Source organism: Phyllostomus hastatus, unplaced genomic scaffold, assembly GCF_019186645.2.
Source record: "Phyllostomus hastatus isolate PE091 unplaced genomic scaffold, TTU_PhHast_1.1 phas_scaffold_12, whole genome shotgun sequence".
NCBI lineage: Eukaryota > Metazoa > Chordata > Mammalia > Chiroptera > Phyllostomidae > Phyllostomus > Phyllostomus hastatus.
Window position 1 is genome coordinate 10,409,021 of NW_025334007.1, and position 22,841 is coordinate 10,431,861.

A 22,841-nucleotide genomic window follows, 5' to 3' on the forward strand; every position below is an offset into this window, starting at 1 on the left:
ATTTTAGAGAGAGGGGAAGGGAGGGAGAGAGACAGGGAGAGAAACATCGATGTCAGAGAGAAACATTGATCAGTTGCCTTTCCTCTGTGCCCTGATCAGGAATGAACCCTCAACCCAGGCATGTGCCCTGAGTGGAAATCAAACCCACAACCTTTCCTTTATGAGACAATGCTCCAACCAATTGAACCACATCAGACAGGGCACTTTCCTTCAATTTTTAACAAACCACTAATTCTTAGCCATGTGGAGACTCTAAAATATGCCAGTGTCTCACACATTGTGGGACAACTCCATATGTCTTCCCACAATACTGTTATTCATCTTCCACTCTTCATTCAAATGATCCCCATTCTAAAGCCTTTCCCCACTTCCCTAGAAGGCTGAGTCCCTTCTCCTCCCATGTTCCTCCTATATTTCTTGTACCCATCCATTACAATAGTCAAAATACATTGAGACTCTTGGAGTGACTCTCTCTCCATATAATGGGGTGCTATATCTTCCCATTTTTACCTTGAGTACTATGCTCCAAGTCTAGTAGTTTCTCATTTTTAAATAAAATCATGAATACATTAAAAATCCTATCTTTAATGTGGAATTTTATAGGTAGCTATTTGCTGTTATTATTACACTCACTGATAATTAATCAATTAGTTATTATTCTCAAATAATTCTATGCATATTTCATTATTTCATTAAAAATCTAACCAGCTATGGCATATGAACTCATTGAACATATGAACTGAAGAACAAATCAATAAGCCAACACAATCAATGTGTTTTAAGGGCATGAAACTCTAAGCTTAGGATCTTTTGTCAAAATCTGGCATCAAGATAAAAATAAATAATCTGGAATTTAGCAAAAATAGTCTCTGAATCAAAGCTGTATTACAGAGTCTGAAATTATACTTACATGATACAGTGTGGTCTCTGGCACAGGTGTGCCCATGATGTCTTGTCTCAATGTATCCATTTGCAAACTAGGTAGCAATGAATAGTGGGTCGGGCTATTACTCTTATCTCCCTTCTTTTTAGACTTCTTCCCCGTGTCTTTTTTGCTGTTTCTCTGAAACATGTATTCTTCTTGAGCAATTTTTTCATTGCTCATGTATCGGAGTAGAGAGTTTTCTATATGAAAAGAGATAAAAACACTAATATAAATATGTAAATATTCCAAATTTACTATTTCCTAATTGTGCTATTAAATTTCATTTCAGAAAAATAACTTGATTTAATTTATAAAATAGCTACATAGTGAAAAAAAGAGGACCTTATTATTTGGGATCATAGGGCAATAAGAAATAGAAAACAAAAATTATTATCTCCAAGTTTCATCTCTTAACCAACTATATCAGAGTCACTTGCAGAACCTAAAGCAGAAGCTCCCCCAGGGGAATTCTGCTAAAAGTTGATGACAAACACCAACCTATGGCAGGTTAGGTAGCATCCTTGAAGAAATTAAAGTCCACATTATGAAACAATAGCAAGGAAACTTAGTTTATAAAATCTGTGTTTAAATTGATAGCTAGCACTTAGTACTTCATAAGGCTTCCTCCCACCCCAAGATGTTACTATCATATGAAGTTCCACAGAGTGACTCAGAGATGGCATATGATAAGCATTTTGCTTTTTATATTTTTTCTTGATTACTTCTATAAAGCAAATGAGGTTAGAAACTGAAGTTAAAAAATGGAATGAATACATAGATGTAAAAAAATCTGTCAAAGTTCCCATATTTAGCAACATTTTCAGCAGTGCCTGCTCCATAAAACAAGTGTTAAGAAGACTAATGAAGCAGATATTCATGCTTGCTTATCCCTGTGTGGTCTATGGATCTATGTAGTAATGAAACATATTCTGTACATCAGATAGAACAGACAAATGGGCTAAACATACTCTGATAGAAGCTTCATGAGCTTAGGTTTTATGATTCTTTTTTGCTTTGTTTGGATTTGTTTTATTTTTCATCTACAACTTTATGGCTCTTGACCTCAGAAAGTGGAAGTAGCAGCATGACCCACTGGGCCCCCCATATCTACACTTGATCGAATACCATTTAGTAGTGTGACTTTCAGTTGTCCTCTTTACTGCTCACCTCAATGCAGGATAAGTGAACATAAAAACTTACTTTTGGTAGATACTTCAAGTGTAGCCCACCCCCAGTAAGAAGATAACCCTGAACAGCAAACAGAAGAGAAAAAAGAGCAAAGCAGGTTTTTTTCCATTTCTGTATGGTTTTCATTAGAGTCACTGGCCCAGTTTCCATTACCTTTTATCCATACGCTCACTGCTCATTTTAAGGTTGTATTAACATAAAAGTGGTGAGGCTGCATTGCGGACCAAGGGGGACTGATCACAAACTCTATTTACTAAACTTTTATGCAGTTTCACACTTCTGACCTTGTTTTCCAAATGTTAACTTTCAAATAACAATCAGATATTCATTTTTACACTGCACTTATCTACCCTGAATCCCTTAGGAGGCATTCAGAGAAGATATCTGCTTAATAACAGATCAAGATCATCAAATATTGGTCTGAGTCAGTTAGGGTGTACCATCACATTAATGAGAGAATTAAAATTTTCTACTGAAGCCATAACATCCTATTTAAAGAACATTTAAATTTGCTTTTTGTTCCAACAACCCAGCCTACACTGAAATTCTAGAACACTTACCTCTTCTACTATCTCTCTTCATCTTATTTGGATCTTCATAGTCCCCCACCCAATTATATTCCACTGGCATAGAAATAGGTCGTAGCTTGCCTAAACACAGAGAACAAAATTCACATCACATTGTTTTCCTTCCCCATGTCCGCTTAAACTTACAGTGATTTTTAGCTACAGTCTGCAAAACACACTCAATCATATGCAACATTATGGTTGGCATTTGTGTAGATGAAAAATGTGTGTGTTTTGAGCCAGAAGGTGAAACTGCCTGTGGCAATTGGCCAGGTGATAATTCAAACATAAGGTACTTTTTGTAAATAATAAAGAATAGCCTAGGTTTGCTCTCTAGCACCGCAGACTTTGGAGGTGGTCCTTTACAAAGAGGATCATTATTTTAGTGAATTTTACTTCATTTTCAGTAACTGGATCTCCATCTTATTACCCAATGCCCTCCTGTCTATATATTGATAGCCAATCTCCAACATAGTAGCTCCTTGTATTTAACCTGCATTCCAGGACATTAACCCATTGTTTCATATTGGGACACCACAGTACTAACTTCCTATCTTCACTGCCTCCTAACTCCTAATACTTTTTGGATACTCTCATGCTTCAGCATTATGCCTAGATTCTCTTTCGAAACTTATAGCTGGGTCTGCCCCAAACTCCTCTTTTGTTATTGTGAATAAATAAGTTTAGTTTTCAGATCCAACTATTAACTGCTTTGACCTGTCACATTTCCCTCTGGGTCTGTATTCTTACTAGACAACATTTAATTTCACAAGAACTTATGGCATAGACTTCAAGGATATCTTTTTGGTGAAGCTACAGTGTATTATTTTTTGATCAACTTGAAATCCTGAAGCATGAAACAGTGAAAAGAATTATACAAAAGTTTAAGAATCATATCTAGCACAATATGTGACACACAATAGTTGCTTAATAAATTTTGAATTGATAAAGCAAAGAATCACACAGGCCTGGATGATAATAATAATGATGATGATGATGATCATGATCATGATCATGATAATGATACTAACACATATATCATTTACCATATGTCACATAATGTCTAAGGGTTTTGTAAGCACTAAGTTGTTTAATTCTCATAATTATGAGAAATATACTATCATTATCCTCATTTTGTTAGATAAAGAAACTGAGGTAGATTATGTAACTTGCCCAAAGACACTCAGTTGGTAAGTGTATGGTACCAGGATTCAAACTCAGGCATTCAAATACCACTTCTGCCTTAATTTTTGGTGACTTCAATACTCAGCTTCCAATATTCTGGCCTCACAGTTTCTCATTTACCCATTCCTGTAGTCATATACTTAGTCTTGTCATCTGCAAAGGCTGTAATCCTTCCCTGTATCCCATTTTCCAACTACCACCTTCTACATTTCTAGCATACCCCTATAGATCTCCAATGATTCTTCCTTCTTTAATCACAAATCTTCCCACCTTCCAACACCTCCAGGTCACTGTATGTCTTCTTCATTTCCCTCCTTGACCAGCTAAATTTCATAATCAATTACTATAACCATTCCATATATCTAAAAAGATTCTACTAGATGACTTCTAATTCTGTTCTCAAGGAAATTTGCACACCTTATGTTTTTTTAAAAAATATTTATTTATTTTTAGAGAGAGGAGGAGGGGGGGAGAAAGAGAGGGAGGGAAACATCAATGTGTGGTTGCCTCTCACGTGCCCCCCACTGGGGACCTGGCCTGCAACCCAGGCATGTGCCCTGATCGGGAATCAAACAGGTGACCCTTTGATTTGTAGCCTGCTCTCAATCCACTGAGCTACACCAGCCAGGGCCAACCTTATGGCTTTTTATTATGTACACTGATACAGTTTTCTTAGTATATTTTGCTAAGCACTTTGAAAATATGACAATGCACTAAACAAGATAAAATTATTAATGAGCCAAAACAGGCAGTGTTTATTTAATGGCTTCCTTTCAAGATGTGCAAACAACTTTATAAACAATCACCCAAGATTCTAAAATTCTCATGGAATAGATCTTTACACTTTTGCAGAGGAAATTTGGTTGAGTTGATGAAGTTCCATATATTCTGCCCAATGGGGGAAGGGGGCAGGATTTTAGGAAAGGTCTCCTTTTGTCATATGTATTCAACTTTTTTGCACAATCAGTCCTCTGGATTTTCAATGTTGTACATGCTGTATTTTCAAACATTTCTTTAGAATCTGGTTTTTAAAATAAGCTCCATTTCAGCAGTTAACAGCTCTAATACTGTTTCTACATGTCACCAAGAAAATCTTTGAAAAAGTGAGCTATTCAATAAATAAGCCATTATTTTTACTTGCTCTATGTGTTACATATACATATATACATACATAAACTAATTTGATTCTTTTTGAATAATTGGTTTGTTGTTTGGAGTCAAATGTGTGTGCAAAACAATAAGAAACATATTTCACACAGAATATAAAATACATAATTGTATTCATTGTATTTTGGTCTATCTTCTCTGAGATTCTCATGTATCTAAGGTATTGAGACATGTAATTCAGGCTTTGATATGTCTGTGTATGTCAGTAACCACAGGAAAAATTTGTAGGTTTAAAAACTGACTTTTCATGGGATAATTTTTAAAACAGAAGTATGCTATATTACTAATACAAAATTGAGGAAAATACATTGAATTAGACAAAAATGACATGAAAGTTTTAATTAAAGTTTACTTTTGGAGGACATCAAGTTTTTACCTTTATTAGTTATAAAGTTATTAATTTAGCAATGTAAATCAAAATAAGTGTTTTGAAAATTAAAGTACATATTCGTTTAGTTATAACAAATAATGATGCTTATAAGTATTGCTCCTTTTATAATTTTTCATTGTAATAAAATATCAAAACAAACTTAATAAAACAGTTAAAGTAATAACACAAGTAACATTCTGATATAAATAGCAGTCATTGGCAAATTAAAAAATAGACAATGGCTTAAATTATTTCTAATACCAAATACACAGATCTTTGACTGCAGCTTAGAAATGTGTGCTACTGAATGTATTTAGCAGCATTTTAATTTCATAAGACAGCAAAGTTCAAATGGAAAAAAGAACTTTATGGTTTGATGCTGTAGTGTTGTTGGTAAAAAAAAGAGCACTGCATGCATTATTGTTAGATTTAAATCAAATGTACACTATTATTAACATATGTGAAATGTTTTTAACACATTAAATTCAATACATGTGGCTCATTCCAATTTAAATATACATAATTTAATAATATATCTCTGAAAATTAATCTGGAAAATTTAAAGATATTTCTTTAGGTAGTAACACTAATTCATGATGAAAATTTATAATAGTCAAGAACATAGTAAAAAATAAAGGTAAGTACCCTTAAAACTTTGCTGACCATTTTCTTTTAAAGTAATTTTTTATTCCTATAAGCATAAAACATTTATTAACTATTGAACTCATTTGGTGATCTACCATAAGTTTTGTGATATCTCTGTGCTAGTGCCTCATGGTTAAACTATTATTTTGTTACTATATTTTTACATTTGTTGCATAGCTGCAGCTTTCTAACTGTGATCTCCATAGAGGAAGGAATTGTGTGTTGTTTCTCTTACTGTATTCTAAGAAATACAGTAGAGGTAAAAGATGAGTATTGTTTGATTTTGTTTGAATTTTACCCTGATATTGATGGCAAGTTGCTTCTTCATTATAAACTATATACAGGGGTGGGAAAAGTAGGTTTACAGTTGTTTGTATAAAAATAATACAATAATTAATAAATAATATAAACAATAATACAAGACTAAACTGTATTTCATGTACTCACAACTGTAAACCTACTTTTTCCCCACCCTGTATAGCTGTAATTAAACACAAATAGAATACTAAATATAATTTTAAGAATATTGACAATGATGGAGTGCCTTATAATGATCTATCTAAAAATACTGTTTTAATGTGTAATTGCCATTTTTTAATACTACTATACAGAATTGCTTGAAAATAAACATTTCCTTAGATAATAAAGCATCTTTGATGCTATTACAATTCCCTTTGGCAGAGTTAATTGCCCACTCTCCTGAGCTCCCTTAGCTCTTTCCTAGTGCCTTTGGTATATATGATCCTGATTATAGTGTGTTGTATCTGTCTGTTTATAGTTTTTTTTTTTTTGCAGAAACCAGTTCTTATATCTTTGTTATGAATGTTTCTGGCAAATACTGTGACCCAGAGCAGTTATCCACTAAATTTATTTTAAATGCTTCAATAGAACGATGCTAGATGTTAGAGATATCCCAAATTTCTAGGTTGTTCACTGGATCCTAGTCCCTATTACTTACTTAAGGGCACATCTTGCTCAATCTTCCCTTCTTTCTCCTGCAGTATCAATGATTCCCATTAACATACAAACATGCTGTAATTTCTCCTATCTTAAATAAAAACAAACAATTCTCTTCATCCCTAAACCACTATACAACTACCACCATATGTCTTTGCTCCCCTTTACAGAAAAATACCTAAAAACCTAATTTATATTCTCAATCTCCTTCCTCTTCTCCTCCTCTCTTTTTTCTAGATTTATTGAGATATGATTGACAAAATATCATATATTAAGTTTGTACATAATTTTTACAGTACACAATGTGATTTTATACACATACACATTGTGAAATAATTACCATAATCAAGTTAACACAGCCTCCACTTCACATAGTTATCTTTTTTATGTGTGTATATGTGTGGTGAGAACACTTAATTTTTACTCCTCTAAGAAAATTTCAAGTATACAATATAAAGCATTATGGGGTTCCTAAAAATTAAAAGTAGACCTATTATCTGACCTAGCAACCCTACTTGTGGGTATATGTTCAAAGGAAATGAAATTAGTATCTCAGAGGAATATCTGCACTCCCATGCTTACTGCAGTACTATTCACAATAGCTAAGATATGGAAACAACCTGTGTCCATCAATGTAAGAATGGATAAAGAAAATGTGGTATATGTAAATAATGGAATGGTATTCAGCCAAAAAGAAGGAAATCCTTCCATATGTGACAAAGTGGAAGACCCTGAAGGACATTATGCTAGGTGAAATAAGCCCAATACAGAAAGACAAATACTGTATGAGCTCACTTATATGTGGAATCTCCTCTCTCCTGAACCTTTTCCGGTTAGGCTCTTTCCCCCACAACTTCACCAAAACTGTTACTGTCAAGGTCATTAGTGCCCCCATGTTGCTAAATCACACAGATTATTCTCAGAACCCTTCAGTGCTTTTTATTTATTTGCAGGATTTCACACAGAAAATTACTTCCTTCTTGAAACACTTTCTTAATCAGGCACCCAGGACACTGTCATCCTTTGCTTTTTCTGTCCTCCTCTCTTCCTAAATTCACATGCATCCTTCAGAGCTAAGTAAGAATGTCATTACCTCAGGGACACTCTCCTTGACCTCTTATTCTTTGTTGGGTTTATCTGTACTTGTTCTCAATGTAGTTTTTCTTCATTGCATGCCAATTATAATAAAAAGTATGTATTAAATTAGTTGCTTAATTTCACAAGGGGAGAGAAATTTCTGTTGTTTGCTGTGGTATCTCCAGCACTTAGCATAGTGTCTTAAACATAGTAACTGCTCAATATTTGTTGACTGATTACTCATTAAGAAAGTAAACAGGGAACCTTCCCCATACAATGAAACAAGAAAGTCTAAGCTGTGCTACCAGTTTCTATTTTCATAGTTTCCTTCTCCTTCTTTCCTGTCAATTTTCTGTTCTCCTCCTTCTAACTTTCCCTTCCTTCCTCTCTCTCCTTCACTTACTTCTAAGGTAGTATGTCAACCTGACCAATACCCTACATTTTTTTCTAAGAAACTGAACAACAATAAAATATTTTTTTAAATTGAGCCTTATAAACCTATTTGGTAATCAAGTCAGACCTAGAACTATCTCCTGATTTCTTACACAGAAATATTCCTATATTAAACTACCTAGGGCATCTGTTGGGTACTACTGAATTGCTGCCTTTTTCAATTGTATCCTATTTAAAAACTCTGTCCCCAAACATGGTAAAATCATTAAGTTTCTGGGACATAAACAGCACCTGAGGAACAATCTTTTCTGTTACAGTTGCTAAGGGTTGAAAAAGACTGCGGAGAAATTTCTTAAGTCTGACATATCCTTTAATGCTCACAAAAAAGCTTTCTCTACAGTGTAAGAAGAAAAAAATACATACACATACACACATATACACATCTGTTTTGAATAATTTAGCCAATATTTTGATGAAAATGACTGTAGTAAGGAATGTTAAGCTATAAGCATGCCACATACACCCATCAAACTTCCCACATTCCAGACAGAAAAATTACTTTCAGATGGTTGACTACATTTCTAGAAAAACATCTCAAGGTTATTCAAGGTAGTGCACCACACATTTAATACTGAATTAAATGGAAAGTCAGTTTTTTTAAGGATAAAGGCAACAGGCAATATATCTTGAATTAATAAAATAAGTAAGAATGGGCACTTTTGATCTTTATGGCTGTATTTTAAAAACTGCTACAACTGGGTTGTGAATTTTCCTATTGCTTTCTAAAAGTGTTCTAGACTTTAAATAAGAAATAACATGACAAGTTGTTGAATGGGAAAATTTTGAACTGCATTAGAAATTAAATGGACCTGGAGAACATGATGATAAGTGAAATAAACCAGTCAGAGAAAGACAAGTACCATATGATCTCACTTATATGTGAAATCTAATGTACAAAATAAACAAATGAAACAGAAACAGACATATAGATAACATTATTGACAGCTGTCAGAGGGGAGGGGTTGTGGAGGTGGGTGAAAAAAGTGAAGGGATTAGGCAAAAAACAAAAACAAAACTCATAGACACAGACAACAGTATGAAGATTGCCAGAGGGGAAAGGGGTGGGGAAGGTAGAAGAGGATAAAGAGGGGATAAATGGTGACAGAAAGAGACTTGACCTTGGGTGGTGAACACACAATACAATACACAGATGATGTGTTATATATAGAACTGTACAACTGAAACCTATATAATCTTATTAACCACGGTCACCCCAATAAATTCAATAATGAATAAATAATTATATGGAACTTTTAATATTTCATCCCATGACTAATTATATTTTGAACTGACCTATCTTTTGTAGACAGTCTACCAAGAGAACAAATCTGAAACACATATTGTAGTATGGAAAGACAAGTTTTTTTAGCTGAAATATTGACACTATGCATAGAGATAATTCTACACTAGAGGGCTGTGGGAGGACTGAGAAGGATTCAGATGATTTAAATACTGTCCAAGCAGCAAAAGAGTTCTAGGTCCTTTTCCAAGTGGGTGAAAAAGTGAACCATGCTAATGTACTTTTGCCCCTTGCTGTGCTCAGCAATAGATGTGGACAAGAAAGATGACATGGACATGTAAATATTATTTAGTTAAAAATATCCTGTTTTTCAAGCTAGATAACTACAAATTAAAGCAATCTGTTTTTAAAAATCTTAGTAAAGCAGTATTCTAAAAATTTTACCAACATATGGAAGTGACCCTTTCTAATGAAAAGTAAAAAAATACAAGGATTAAGACCATCAGCTGAAGACGTTCAGTTGAAATAAATTAAATGACATCTTGTAATAAATTTATAATTCCTTCCCCATAGTTTTGTCTTTGGGATCATGTTAGTGTTTGAAGCTAGCAAGAATGGTAGAGATGAAAAACTTAAGACACCCCAAAGTTAATTTCTCAGGATTTCATTGATAATCAGTGTTGGAGTCTGCCCACAAATAAACAGATTTTCAACTTTCCATACCATCAGTTTGACTCAGTGATGAATTCAAGACCATTACATTTACAGAAAAATCCAATTCACTTTTCTTCAAAAATAATTCTATGACATATATGATTACTGCTTTTTATTCTGTTTAAGTGTCCTCCCACTCAGTTTGCAACTCTTGCAAAAAAATTCTTAAAGGTTAGCTGAATAGCTAATGGAGGATTAGAACATAAACTGTGGATGTAACTTTGTATTTGTTGTCCATCCCTCAACAAAGATGGGAAACAAAATGGTTTGACATGATGTGTTACTTCTAAAATGACACTAGGTTGTCATACATATACTTTTAAGTGGCTGTATATTGTTTTAATCCTTTGCTTTACAGTCTTTAGTCATTAAGGTAATCAGTGTGCAATTTTTAGTCATTTTTTCTTTAACAAGATTAGATATAACACTCGACATTTCCTATCCTTGGGGATTGATTTCTTCCATGATTTCTGGCAAATTGTTTTGCAGTGATACCAGTAGTTCTACAAGGAGCCTGGAGTATAGAACACCATGCATGATTTTTTCCAGTTAGTATTTATTACTTCAGTTGGGACTTTTATCACAAATAAGATTTACTCTAGAAAATGAATTTTCTGCAAGATAAAATGAAGATGACATTTAACAAGCTGCTTGTTGGGGCAGTCTTCAATTTAAAAATAGACATTTTTCCAAATGCTTATCTGTAAGTCAGTTGATTGGAACTCGAATTACAAAGAAAACTTATCATTAGTATATGGGTCTTTAAAAGAAGCTGCAAGTCTATTTCAGCATTTTCCAAAATATATCCTTTCAAGTATTAGTGTCATTGAAAGGCTAATAAGTATTTTATGACCAAAACCAAAAAAGAGCCAATGTACAAATACATTTGGGAAACAATAAGCTAAACCAAATTCAACAAGACTTTCAAACCCTTTAGTATGCTAGTGTGCACTTTTTAATCTCCAAGAGGGGCATAAAATATGCACAGCTTCTCAATCTTATTTAACCATGCAATCTCTTCCTTTCACAAAGATTCTCTTTCAGAACAAGTAATATGAAGAACATATTTAGGAAAATTCTAGCTTATTTATATTACATTGTGATTTGAGAGCTAACACTAATCACTCTATTTAAATTTTACCTAGCTTCCATTTATTACATTTTTTTTTCCATAGAGGAAAATGCATTCTGATTTCAACTAGGGACAATGGGTCCCATCCTGTTCCAGGGTTTGTCATGATTAGGTTTTCTATTATAAAGCAGGGTAGGTCATCCCAGACACTCACAACCTTATGCTACTTCTGCCCAGAGAATATGCTAAGTATGAATACAAATAGGTCTATCTTCCAGGGCAATAATTTCCTAGATTCTTTGAGTATGAACAAAAGGGAAGTTGTCTCTGTGTCATACAAGAGCTCTTTAATTTTCTAGTCATATGTATCTGTTTCTGCATTCAATTTGTCTGCTGTTTATTCTTCTTAAATTAGGGTTTCTCAAGAATAGCACCATTTTTGACTGGATCATTCTTTATTGTTGGGAGCTTTCCTGTGCAATGTAGGATGTTGAAATGATGTCCTGGGCCTCTACCCACTAGATGCCAGTGGCACCTCTACCCTAGTTATGACAACTACAAATTTCATCAGAAATTGCCAGTTGTGCTGTAGGGGACAATACTAACCCCTGTTGAAAACCACTGAGTGAGATTATTCCTATTCTTAGCTTTCCCACTTGTCTTTAAGGGAAGCACCATTTCACCTAGCTCATATCTTTCTGTTGATTAATTTATTTGAAGAGTTTCTTTTTCCTCTGATAGCTGCATTGGCTTTGTTGATTTGGTTTGCTAATCTTTCCACTTTGTTCACATATAATACTCTGGAACTTTATTAAAAGTTCTTTTTCTTTCTCAATCTTACTGCTTATTACCTGGTATCATCAATTTTTTTCATGGTGATCTCTTCTTACCAGGTTTCATTTCTTTGAGCGATCCAATTAGTTTATTTATATTACATATTATTCTCTCCTCCTCCTCTTTTTAGCAACTAATCTTGAACTTGAACAATGTGTAGGGTCTGAATTGTTTTCAGAATTCTGATGCTATAAGGTTGTCACAAGACCCTTCTGCCCAGTATACGAGCTAGTAATTTCCATAATGGAACTTTAAAAAAAGACATTTATCAAGGCAGTTTCTAGTGTTATTAGCTGTTTGAATGCTCTTCCCTCTACTTTTCAAAACCAAACCAAAGAAAGGAACAAACCCTATTCATATTTATATTAGTTGATATGATTCGAATGGCTAGTTATTGGGTAGGTAGAGGGACCAAACTAAGGGGATACTTTTAGACCTTTGTCCTTTACTAAGCTCCTCCATAGGAGAGGAAGAAGCATTAATTTGATCCATCAGCATTTGATAATCTTTTACACATTTTTATTTACAAGCAGCAGTAATTTATTATGGCATTTAGGCACCATTTCTTGAGTGCTTTCTGTGAAGCAAGAACAGTGCTAAGTTGTTAACATACATTATATCTCATTTACCTCTGATAAAAACACCATGAGTAGTATTGCCATCCCATTTTACAGATAAGGAAACAAAAACATAATGAGGTTAAGGCTTGAGTTCAAGGTCAATCAGTTATTAAAGGCCAAGCTGTGACATCAAATTCAGGTCTATGTGACCTCAAAACTCATGCTGTGCTATTTCTATCAGTAAAATTACACAAATTAAGAAAGAGTGCCTTCCCTAGGTGATTACTCTAATTTTTACATTAGGAACAGACTATTTTCTATTTCTATGCCAAACTATTGCTGAACTACTTTCCATCAAATACATGGTCCCTTATCACCACCACCATGATTTCAAAATTAGTTTGTGAAGCTAACCAACATGCAGTCTTTAAGAAATATAATAAATTAGTAAAAAAGAATAGAATCCCTACAAGTATAGTATACATCTCATATTTCTACATTTATGATTCACTAATTTAAATTTCTATGGTTAGTTCTGCTTTGGACGTGGTATATTTTACTTGAACACAGAAATCTTCTGTGGTTAGAATCCTATTTTCTTTTCTCTTCAGCATAACTGATAAATGACAGCTGAACTTTTACCTGATAAGGAGGATAATTTATATTAAAAATCACAGGAAAGAGAGCAGGCTCATTTCAGAGATAAATAAGCATGAATGTATTATATATACTTGATACTTTAAGAAATGTTTGAAATAATGCTATTAATTATAATTTAACTTCCCAAAAGATAGAATAAAGTTGTAAGACAATAGAAAGGAGCCCTGACTGGTGTGGTTCAGTGGGCTGGGCATTGGTCCACACACTGAAAGGCTGCAGTTTGATTCCCGGTGAGGGTACATGCATGGGTTGCAGGCCAGGTCCCAGTTGGGGGTGGGCAAAAGGCAACCAATCAGCTTCTCTTGTACATCACTGTTTCTCTCCCTCTCTTTCTTCCTCCCTTCCCCTCTCTCTAAAAATAAACAAATAAAACATTTTTTAAAAAGAAAGATATTGAAGTATAATATAATCTAGACCCTACAGACAATATCCTCACCTCACATTGATAAAATTCAGTTTACAGGGTCATTGTCCATAGACCTTGCATATGTTGCTGTAAGTCATTTCAAGCCATTTGCTACTCATGTGGAAAGATGTGGCATAGTACATGATTTTTTAGTGGAAATGTTCAGGTATAATACTAAAGAAATTAATTTTTCACAATGCACAATGTGCACAAGTAACATTTATAAGGAGCATTTCTAAAATGCTACCTACCCTGCCTAGGTAGCTCAGTTGGTGAGAACATCATCTGATACACCAAGGTCCCCAATCAGGGCACATATGGGAATCAACCAATGATTATATAAATAAGTGGAACAACAAATTGGTGTTTCTCTCTCTCTTCCCCCTCACTCTCTCTCTTTCCCTAAAATAAGTAAATAAAAGATAAAAACATAAAATATTGGCTTCTCATGTATTCATGTGCATTTTTTGTGAGGTCTTGGATTTTCAATAAATCAGAAAAGGTCTGGATTCCTTCAAACTAATACTATTCTGTGATATTATTGTAAAAATATTTTTCTTCTTATTCTTATAAAATATGATTACTCATGGCTATAAAGGGATTCAGCCAACTATGTATACCTTTTAGGATGTTTTTAAGCATAGAAATATGCTATGATGGAATAGCAAGGGCAAGGAGTGCCTGAACAATGAAAAGGAAAAGCTGATGGAAATATTACCATACTGAAAAGTTGCCAAGCAACTGATCTCATCAAGTTCAAATCTTTGCCTTTGAAAACTGAGCAGATGAAACCAAATAGTTAAAGTGATTTAATGCTATCATTTCCCCCCTTTTTATTGTCACATTAAAGTTTCTTTTTTATTGAACTGTTTATTTGTTCCATCTTATTCTTCAAAGAATTAAAAATGGCTGATATTATTATTATTTACATGTGAAGATCTTTAAGTTTATTTTTTTCCAGCTTTACTGAGTATAACTGAGAAATAAAATGTATATATTTAAGGTATACTATGTGATGATTCGATATGTGTATCTCTTGTGAAATGATTACCACAATTAAGCTATTAAACATATCCATCACCTCATATAGTTACCCTCTTTTTTGTGGTGAAAAAAGTTAAGATCTATTCTCTTAGCAACATTAAATTTTCTGTGTAACAATAACAACAGCAAAAATAAATACATAGCACATACTGGGCACTTTCTAGGCAATTTATACTGTGCTATCTTTAAATTCTCACAAAATGTCTATGAGGCAGATATTAGCATCTTCACTTAACAAATGAGAGAATTGAGCCCTAGAGGAACATCTCTGAGCCACACTGGAGTAATTAGAAGGCAGATGTGACAGCCAATGCTAGGAACCACTAATCTAGGTTGCTTCCCTACTGTATTTGTGTTTCCAGAAATTATTCCTCTCTACCTTTTTAGGAAAGTAAAACCGATTTTATGCTCTCTGATTTAAAAAAGAAATAACACATTGATGCTAATTTTACTCCTCAATTTAGCCATCTTTTCCTAAGGTCTGTCAGGGCCACATCTCTGTAGATGCATATTTATTATAATGCCAGTAAATACCAAACAACACACATAAAAACATATAAAATTAGGCTTAGTTCTTTTTGCTTGAAGTCAAATGTTTGAATTTGGAAAGAGTAATACAATCTTTGGAAATTGTTTTCCTATAATTTAGTAAATTATTTTCATCACATTTAGTTAGCTAGTACCACTGGTAGAAGCAACAAATATCCATGGGTACTTAATTCCAGCTCCACCACTTACTAGTTGGATAGTTATTTAACCCATCTGTAAAATAAGGATTCCATCAGTTTCCACCTCATAGGGTTGTTGTAAAGATTGAATAGGTTCATGACTTTTTAAAGCTTACAATAGTTCCTGGTGTATAGAAAAGCTCAACAGGTATTTACTTACTTTCTAGAAGGGCCATCTACTGCCTATCGATATTGTACTTATCTAATAGCACAGGACGAATAACTGTTCTTCTTTTAATTCACTCTTAGCAATAACTAGTGGGTCCATGACATAAAATGAGAACCTTGGTTACCTAAGGTTTAAAACATACAGGGTGGGGCAAAAGTAGGTTTATAGTTATGAGTATGTAAAACACAGCATTTATTCTTGCATTATTTATTATTGTATTTTCCATAAAACAGCTATAAATCTACTTTTGTTCAACCCTGCATTTTACATTTAAAATACATTTTAAATCTCATAATTAGGATAGCTTCAAGTATTTTTCTTTACATTTTTTTGTCACTTTGTCTAATAACAGAGCTTCCCTAAATATTTTTATCTTACATAGCTTACTTTAAAATGTGAGCACAATGAAAGAATATAATAAGTACATCCATATTGAACCAAAAGCACATATTAGGTACTATATCATGTTTCTATTTTGCTTCTCAAAATCTTATATACACTCTTATAATCTTAACTTTAAACCTCTTTGAGAAATATGGGAAGTTAATACTAGTGAGAAGAATGATGAGTAAGTTTACATCCTTCATGATAAGAGTATTTATGACTAAGAACTAAGTTGAACATTGTAAGACTAAAGGACTTATATATTGCATTTTCAGGTATCATGCAAGTGCTAACAAGTTAAATTATTGTCATTTCCAGAAAATATCAATTGTGAATTTTTTTTTACTTGAGTTTAATGTAGCAAATACATTAAACTGCTAGTTACCTGAAATGACCTTCAGGTTGTATCAGGAAATCTCTACTGAAGTATCTATAAATATTTCCATTGAAGGTTAAGATTATATTTCAGGTTCAAAAGTTTAAAAAAACTTTCAGGATCAAAAGTAAAAGAACTATTTATTTTACTTCCTTGTCCATCTTTCAAGCATAGATACATTTATTTTCTCATAAGTTGTTTAGAAAATGTATGAAATATTTGTAGGATATCTATATTTTCTAAAATTTAATAGTATTCTATTGTATTGGGAGAAATATGATTTGTTTAAACTGTAGTCTAAAGGGAGTAACATATTTTTTATAATGCTACCAGTAATCTATCTGGTGACTACAATTTCCTCTTAAATTACACATTCTTATCTTCTTAACATAAGTAGAAAATAGCCAGAAAATTTTGTGACATAAAAGAGAAGAGTTGATATATATTAGTGACTGTGTAATAACAGATATTCAATAAGTACTTGTAGAATGAATGAATGAATACAAATAAATAATCTTATGTGATAGGGCAGGGGTGGGGATAATAAAGATGGCAGGCTTCTACACAGCAAAGGTTTAAAATATAGTGGGGGAAAAAGCAGAGCTGCACATACATTCAGATTATGACAGTTCAAAATTAATGCTACTAGAGCGGTATACTTGAGAAGCTTTGCTATAAAATACCATTGGGTATTCTTATGATAGAGAAGCACATGCAGAGAGTAACACAAAAGAAGATAAGCATGGTTCCTATTCTTCAGAATCATTTTGAGCAAATCTTTTCATACATGATTATTACTGAAGAGCTGTAAGGAAATAGGGCTTGTGTATTAAAGTAAGTGATTACCAATCTTTTGGGAAGAAGGGGGAAGGCATTTGGCCATGGTGGACAAGTAAGTGGAACAGGTGGCAAAAAAAAGTTACAAATAACTTTCCTTCCGCTCAGCTCCCACCAATAGAATCTGGACTAACTAGCAAGGATCATGTCCTCCCCCAAGTATAAGTTCTTCACTAAAAATGATTAGTTTGAAAACTGGAAAGGGAGTAGCACAGACTTCCAATTAAATCTATTCATTCTTGCAATAGGACAAGAGACTTTATTTACTACTTTAACTTTAGGCAACTTTCTCTGCCCATATTTCAGATGCATTATAACAATGTTAAGTGTTTGTGTGTGACTGGGTTATTTTCTTGATCATGCATGCAAAAATAAGACTCAGAGCTAAAAACCACCTTAGGGACATGGTCACTCCAGGTCTACCTTTACTTTAAATACATTATGTCCTTCCTGTTTAAAATCCACTTCCAGTCAAGTTTTGCAGCTTGTTAAAAATACAAATATCTAGATGAGATTTCCCCCAGAAAAGCCTATCTAAAGATTTTTTTTTTATCTCAGAGAAATAGGGAGAAAATTTTATTTTAAAGAAGCCATGTTACCAGCAGGTTTTCATTTTTTAAAAAAGGAAAACAAAACCTTGAATTATTCCAATTTGTCAACATTTGACATACAAAAATTATATGTGATGCAGAAAGGATTCCATACATCATTAATGAGCTAAAATGCTACCTATTATATTTGCTTACCTTTGGAAAATTTAGAATAATTTTTAATTGTATGCCTCACATTGTTGAGATTTCACTTAGAAGCACATGACAGACACAGATCAATTATAAAATGCAAAGCTATCAAGTAATTTTTATAACTCAAAAGCCTATGAAAAGAAATTGAGAGTCCCTCCAGACATATGTTCTTAGGTCACCTGAAGAACTCTTACCATAAGTTGGGGTGCTTTCTCGTCTTCCTTGACTACTTGATCTTCCTTTTTCATATTCATAGCAATACAAGACAGTATCTTCCTCGACAATATTAAACCTCTTTCGATATTCCTGATCCAGAAATGAATTTGGTGATTCAGATCCCTTATGAACTGGCTTGCCCACCATATGTCCTCTGAGGTCTTCACAAGGAAGGTTTCCTTTCTCATCCCTAAAGAAAGGATGAAGAAAGATGTAGGAAAGTGTTAGGGTGGTAAAATGGCTGAGAGGGTCTAAAATAGTAATAATATCCTTCCCATACTCTATTTTTCCAAATTTTGAGGTTAATAGAGCAATTTGTAACTATTCCTATCTTGTAGGAAAAGAGATGCAGAGGCTCAGAGAAGTTAAATGAATTGCCTAAAGGTCACACAGCTAAGAAGTGACACAGCTAAACATGGGTCATGGATCTTTTAAGTCCTGCTCTAGTCCATTTTCACTGCACTATGTCATATAAAGGAAATCACCTTACCACATAAATTGCTTTTGGTATTCAATACAGTAAGTAAATATTAACAATCTAACTTTCTTTTGTCAGTTTACCTAATTGAATTCATGGTAATATTTGCACTGCTTAAAAACAAATGTGTTTAAGAACTAACAACTCTGTAAGAATACTGTGGTCTTAACCAAATTAATTCTAAATAAACTGATATTGTAAGAATGACAAACAGCTTGTTATTAATTTAAAATAAACCTTAATGAGGAGAATTACTCTGAGTATTTAAACTCCATGTATCTCTTTTAATAGTAAAAATATATATTCACAGAATTTGTTCCAAATGGATGTATGAAAATTTCATTAAATATCAGTAACATTTCTATAGGAGAGAGTGGAGAAAGCTGATAAAATATGGAGTTTAAGGAGGGTATTTAATATGATGGCAGGTTATTAACCAATGTCACCCCAATAAGTTTAATTAAGAAGTTAGGTATAAAGCAGTGTTTGTGCTATGCTCTTTTTATTTATTACTTTATTAATTAATTTATGTATTTTTAGAGAGGGAGAAAGGGAGGGAGAAAGAAGGGGAGAGAAACACTGATGCATGCATGAGATATACATCAATTGGTTGTCTCACACACCCCAATCTGGGACCTGGTCCGAAATTCAGGCATGTGCCCTGATTGGGAATCGAACCTGTGACCTTCCAGTTTGCAGGCAGGCACTCAATCCACTAAGCCACACCAGCCAGGGCTAAAGATTTTTTTCTCTTTTCTTTTTGTAAGAAAGTTTAAGGTGAATACTAATGTGAATATACAGTTTTGCTTATGTTTTCAAGAGGAAAAAATGGAAGGATAAAGTAATACCAATAAAAACTGATTTCTGTGGGGAAAGAAAGGGGAAAAGTGGATAGGGCACGGATTAAAACACTTGCTTTAACACAGTTTTGAATTGGAGTCATGTAAATGTTTTACATAATTGACATTCAATCAAAAAGAAAAATAAGATCACGGCAATTTGATTTTTTTGTTCTATAGAATTCTAAAAAGAAAATTCTCTAATAATTTATGGGATCCCTAAAACTTACTCACACATAGTATTACTCACACAGCCCAGCTGATTTGGCCCATAATAAGTGGTATTTTGGTAGAAATATTTCATTTAGGATTTGTAATATTGAACCTTGTTTATATTATATGTTTCACTGACAAGCTATGAAATTTTTGTTAGAAAAGCTTGTCTTTTAGAATAGGACTATGAATATAAATGAAATGTTTCTTTCCTGTGGATCATTAATTTTATATCTTCTCAATTCTTAATCATTTCCAGTTTTACACTAAAGAGGCCATGAATGCTATGAAAGCAGATACAATTTAAATTTATGTCAAGTGCCAAGACTTGAAATCTTAAATAAATGGAATACATTCAATTATAATAATAAAGATAAAATAACAGATTTTTAATTGACATCTTGCACCTTATAAGATGGTGATGAACTTATAATTGAGTGTCATTTACAAAATATGAGTTTCAGTTCAGCAAATTATTATACTTCTATGCTAGTGTATACTATACTTCTATATCTGTATGCAAATATCTAGATCAGGTTTGCCCCAAAGAAGGAAACTATATTCCTAGTATTTGAAATATGTAGAAAATAGTAAATCATATTCTCAAGACTTACTGAATTGGTTAAGTTTTCTTACATATTTAACACATCACAAGGTGAAGTGGCCATTTACATTACCATTCACTCTTTTATTTTTTAAAATAAAGTATTGCTTATTACCAAATGGTAACTTATATAGCTTAGTTCTTAGGCAACATAAAGGAAATAAAGATAAAACCCAGGCAGAATTTTATTTTCAGGTAGGTTAAATTTTTTTCTGCACAAATTGCCTGGTATTTTTATTATTGTTAGTCCCCAATCAAAAGAAATTGACACTGCAATTAGCTTAGAAATAGCCAGAACAAACTCATGGTGCTGGAAGGTTATACCTATCTATAAATGGTCAGACTTCTCTATCAGGCCTGTGACATAACTGTTAATGCAGCTTGAGATCAGAGGGTGATTCAACCCTAGTTAATTCATCACTTTCTATTTATATGGGTACTCCCTGTGGCAAAAATATTGGAAGGGCTGGTATTACTCTATAATGACATGAAAGAGGGGCCTTATACCAACAAGGAAGATTTATTAAACATGTCTATATGTAATTCACTTAAATAAAGTTGAATTAAGAAAAGTACAAGCCAAAAACAGACTGCAGAAAAATGAATTGATACATGTATTGCATATATAAATGTGTGTGCTTATATGTATATTCATATCATGAGCCTCTGAATAACTCAATGTACTAATTTGTTTTGCTGAAAAGATTAAAACACTTTTTCTTAATGTTATCTGTCTGTACATGTATATAATCTGTATTTTTTGCTCTAAAATGATTTAATAAAACTGAAAAGTTAAAGCACTGCTTTAGTGGACTTTAATGGCTCATTGTAAAATTCATTAAGAGAAATTAGTGCTTAAACTTCACAATTCTGCAAAGACCTATAAATTCTTGATTTTCATTTTAGAAAAAGAAATCTGGTTAAGTATTAAAATGCACTATAGAGTATAATAATGGAACTTTATATAGTCATAAGACATATACTAAAAATCGACAGAATTTCACTCAATGTACATGAGTATTTCTCTTTTAGAGGTAAAGCCACTTTTGCACCCGCAATTTTTTCTGGGATAATTGTGTTCAAATAATCACAAGAAAAAATTCTACCTAATTTGACAACTAGGCCTACCTTTTTAAGTTTTTTTTTGTTTTAAGATGAGAAAGTTTTTATTATTTATTATTCAAATCAACACTAAAATGCCTATCCTATGCAAAAAAAATTTAGTATAGAAAAAATGTTCTGATGAATTAAATTAGGTGAACCACAATCATGATCAAAATGAGAATATGAAAAAAACCTTCCAAGTTTTGTAGCTATTAAAAGAATGACAAGTGCAAAAATTTTTGTGACTTCAGAAGTTTTTTATGACTTTAAGTCAAACCAGAAATTGCAGATAATTGATACAAGGTGGTGCTACAAAGGTACTTTAATGCATGGATTGTTCTTACTATGCTATATAAAATGATTGTGTGACTGGATAACTAATAATTTGCCTCAAACTATATTTAGAATGTTCTGTTAAATTACACACTAGACTACAAATCAATTAAAATGAGATAATACTCTCTAATTATGAATTTTACTGAAAAGCATGGAGCTTTCAAAAAATATTGACAAAATAAGTACCACTATGGAGATACTTCAATCTCTTACATTCTCTAGTTTTTTAAATAGTATGTTCAACTTTTTTATTGATTTCAATATACTTCCTTAATCATATTTACACCACACCCAGAAGAGAGGATTGGATCATTTTCCTCTTTTGTCTTCTTAGGTGTATTTTAAATACTTCCTGTCTAGGAAACATGTTCTTTTAAACAAGTTCCTCCCTAGCCAAGAAAAAAAGAAAGAACCTTTAAATACTGCAGAGATTTGATTAAAAAATAATCTTGTGATGTTTATTTGTATATGTAGCCATTTGAATATGGCTTCTTAGTCATTTTCAGTAAAATAAAAATCTTTCCTATTTGAAACACACATGCTTTTATTGTTTCTCATGCAAGAGCAATTTAGAAAGTCTGACACTATTTTAATAAAATTAAAATGCACCTTGTGTTTGACTAGGATATTGGATAGACTTTTAAATCTGATTGTAAATTTAACATTGAGATTGTAAATTATATATTAGAAATATGGGTGAAATGCCAGCATAGTAAATATCTTATCATAAACTGCTTCCCCACAGCTACAT

General features: G+C 32.9%; 1 protein-coding gene across 6 annotated transcripts in view; it reads right to left on the bottom strand.

The window, feature by feature from the left end:
* CNKSR2 (connector enhancer of kinase suppressor of Ras 2) overlaps nt 1–22,841 on the bottom strand; it is a 289,400-nt gene that overhangs the window by 90,100 nt on the left and 176,459 nt on the right. For 4 of the 6 annotated variants that reach the window (XR_006787678.1, XM_045855936.1, XM_045855934.1 and 1 more), the window contains 3 exons: nt 18,495–18,706; nt 2,674–2,763; nt 911–1,125 (listed from right to left, as the gene is read on the bottom strand). Coding sequence is in view for 5 of the 6 variants with exons in the window: in XM_045855936.1 (XP_045711892.1) it covers nt 911–1,125; nt 2,674–2,763; nt 18,495–18,706 (517 nt within the window). In the remaining variant the exon portion in view is untranslated. The remainder of the gene's footprint in view (nt 1–910; nt 1,126–2,673; nt 2,764–18,494; nt 18,707–22,841) is intronic. The other 2 variants (XM_045855937.1, XM_045855935.1) reach the window with 1 other exon arrangement.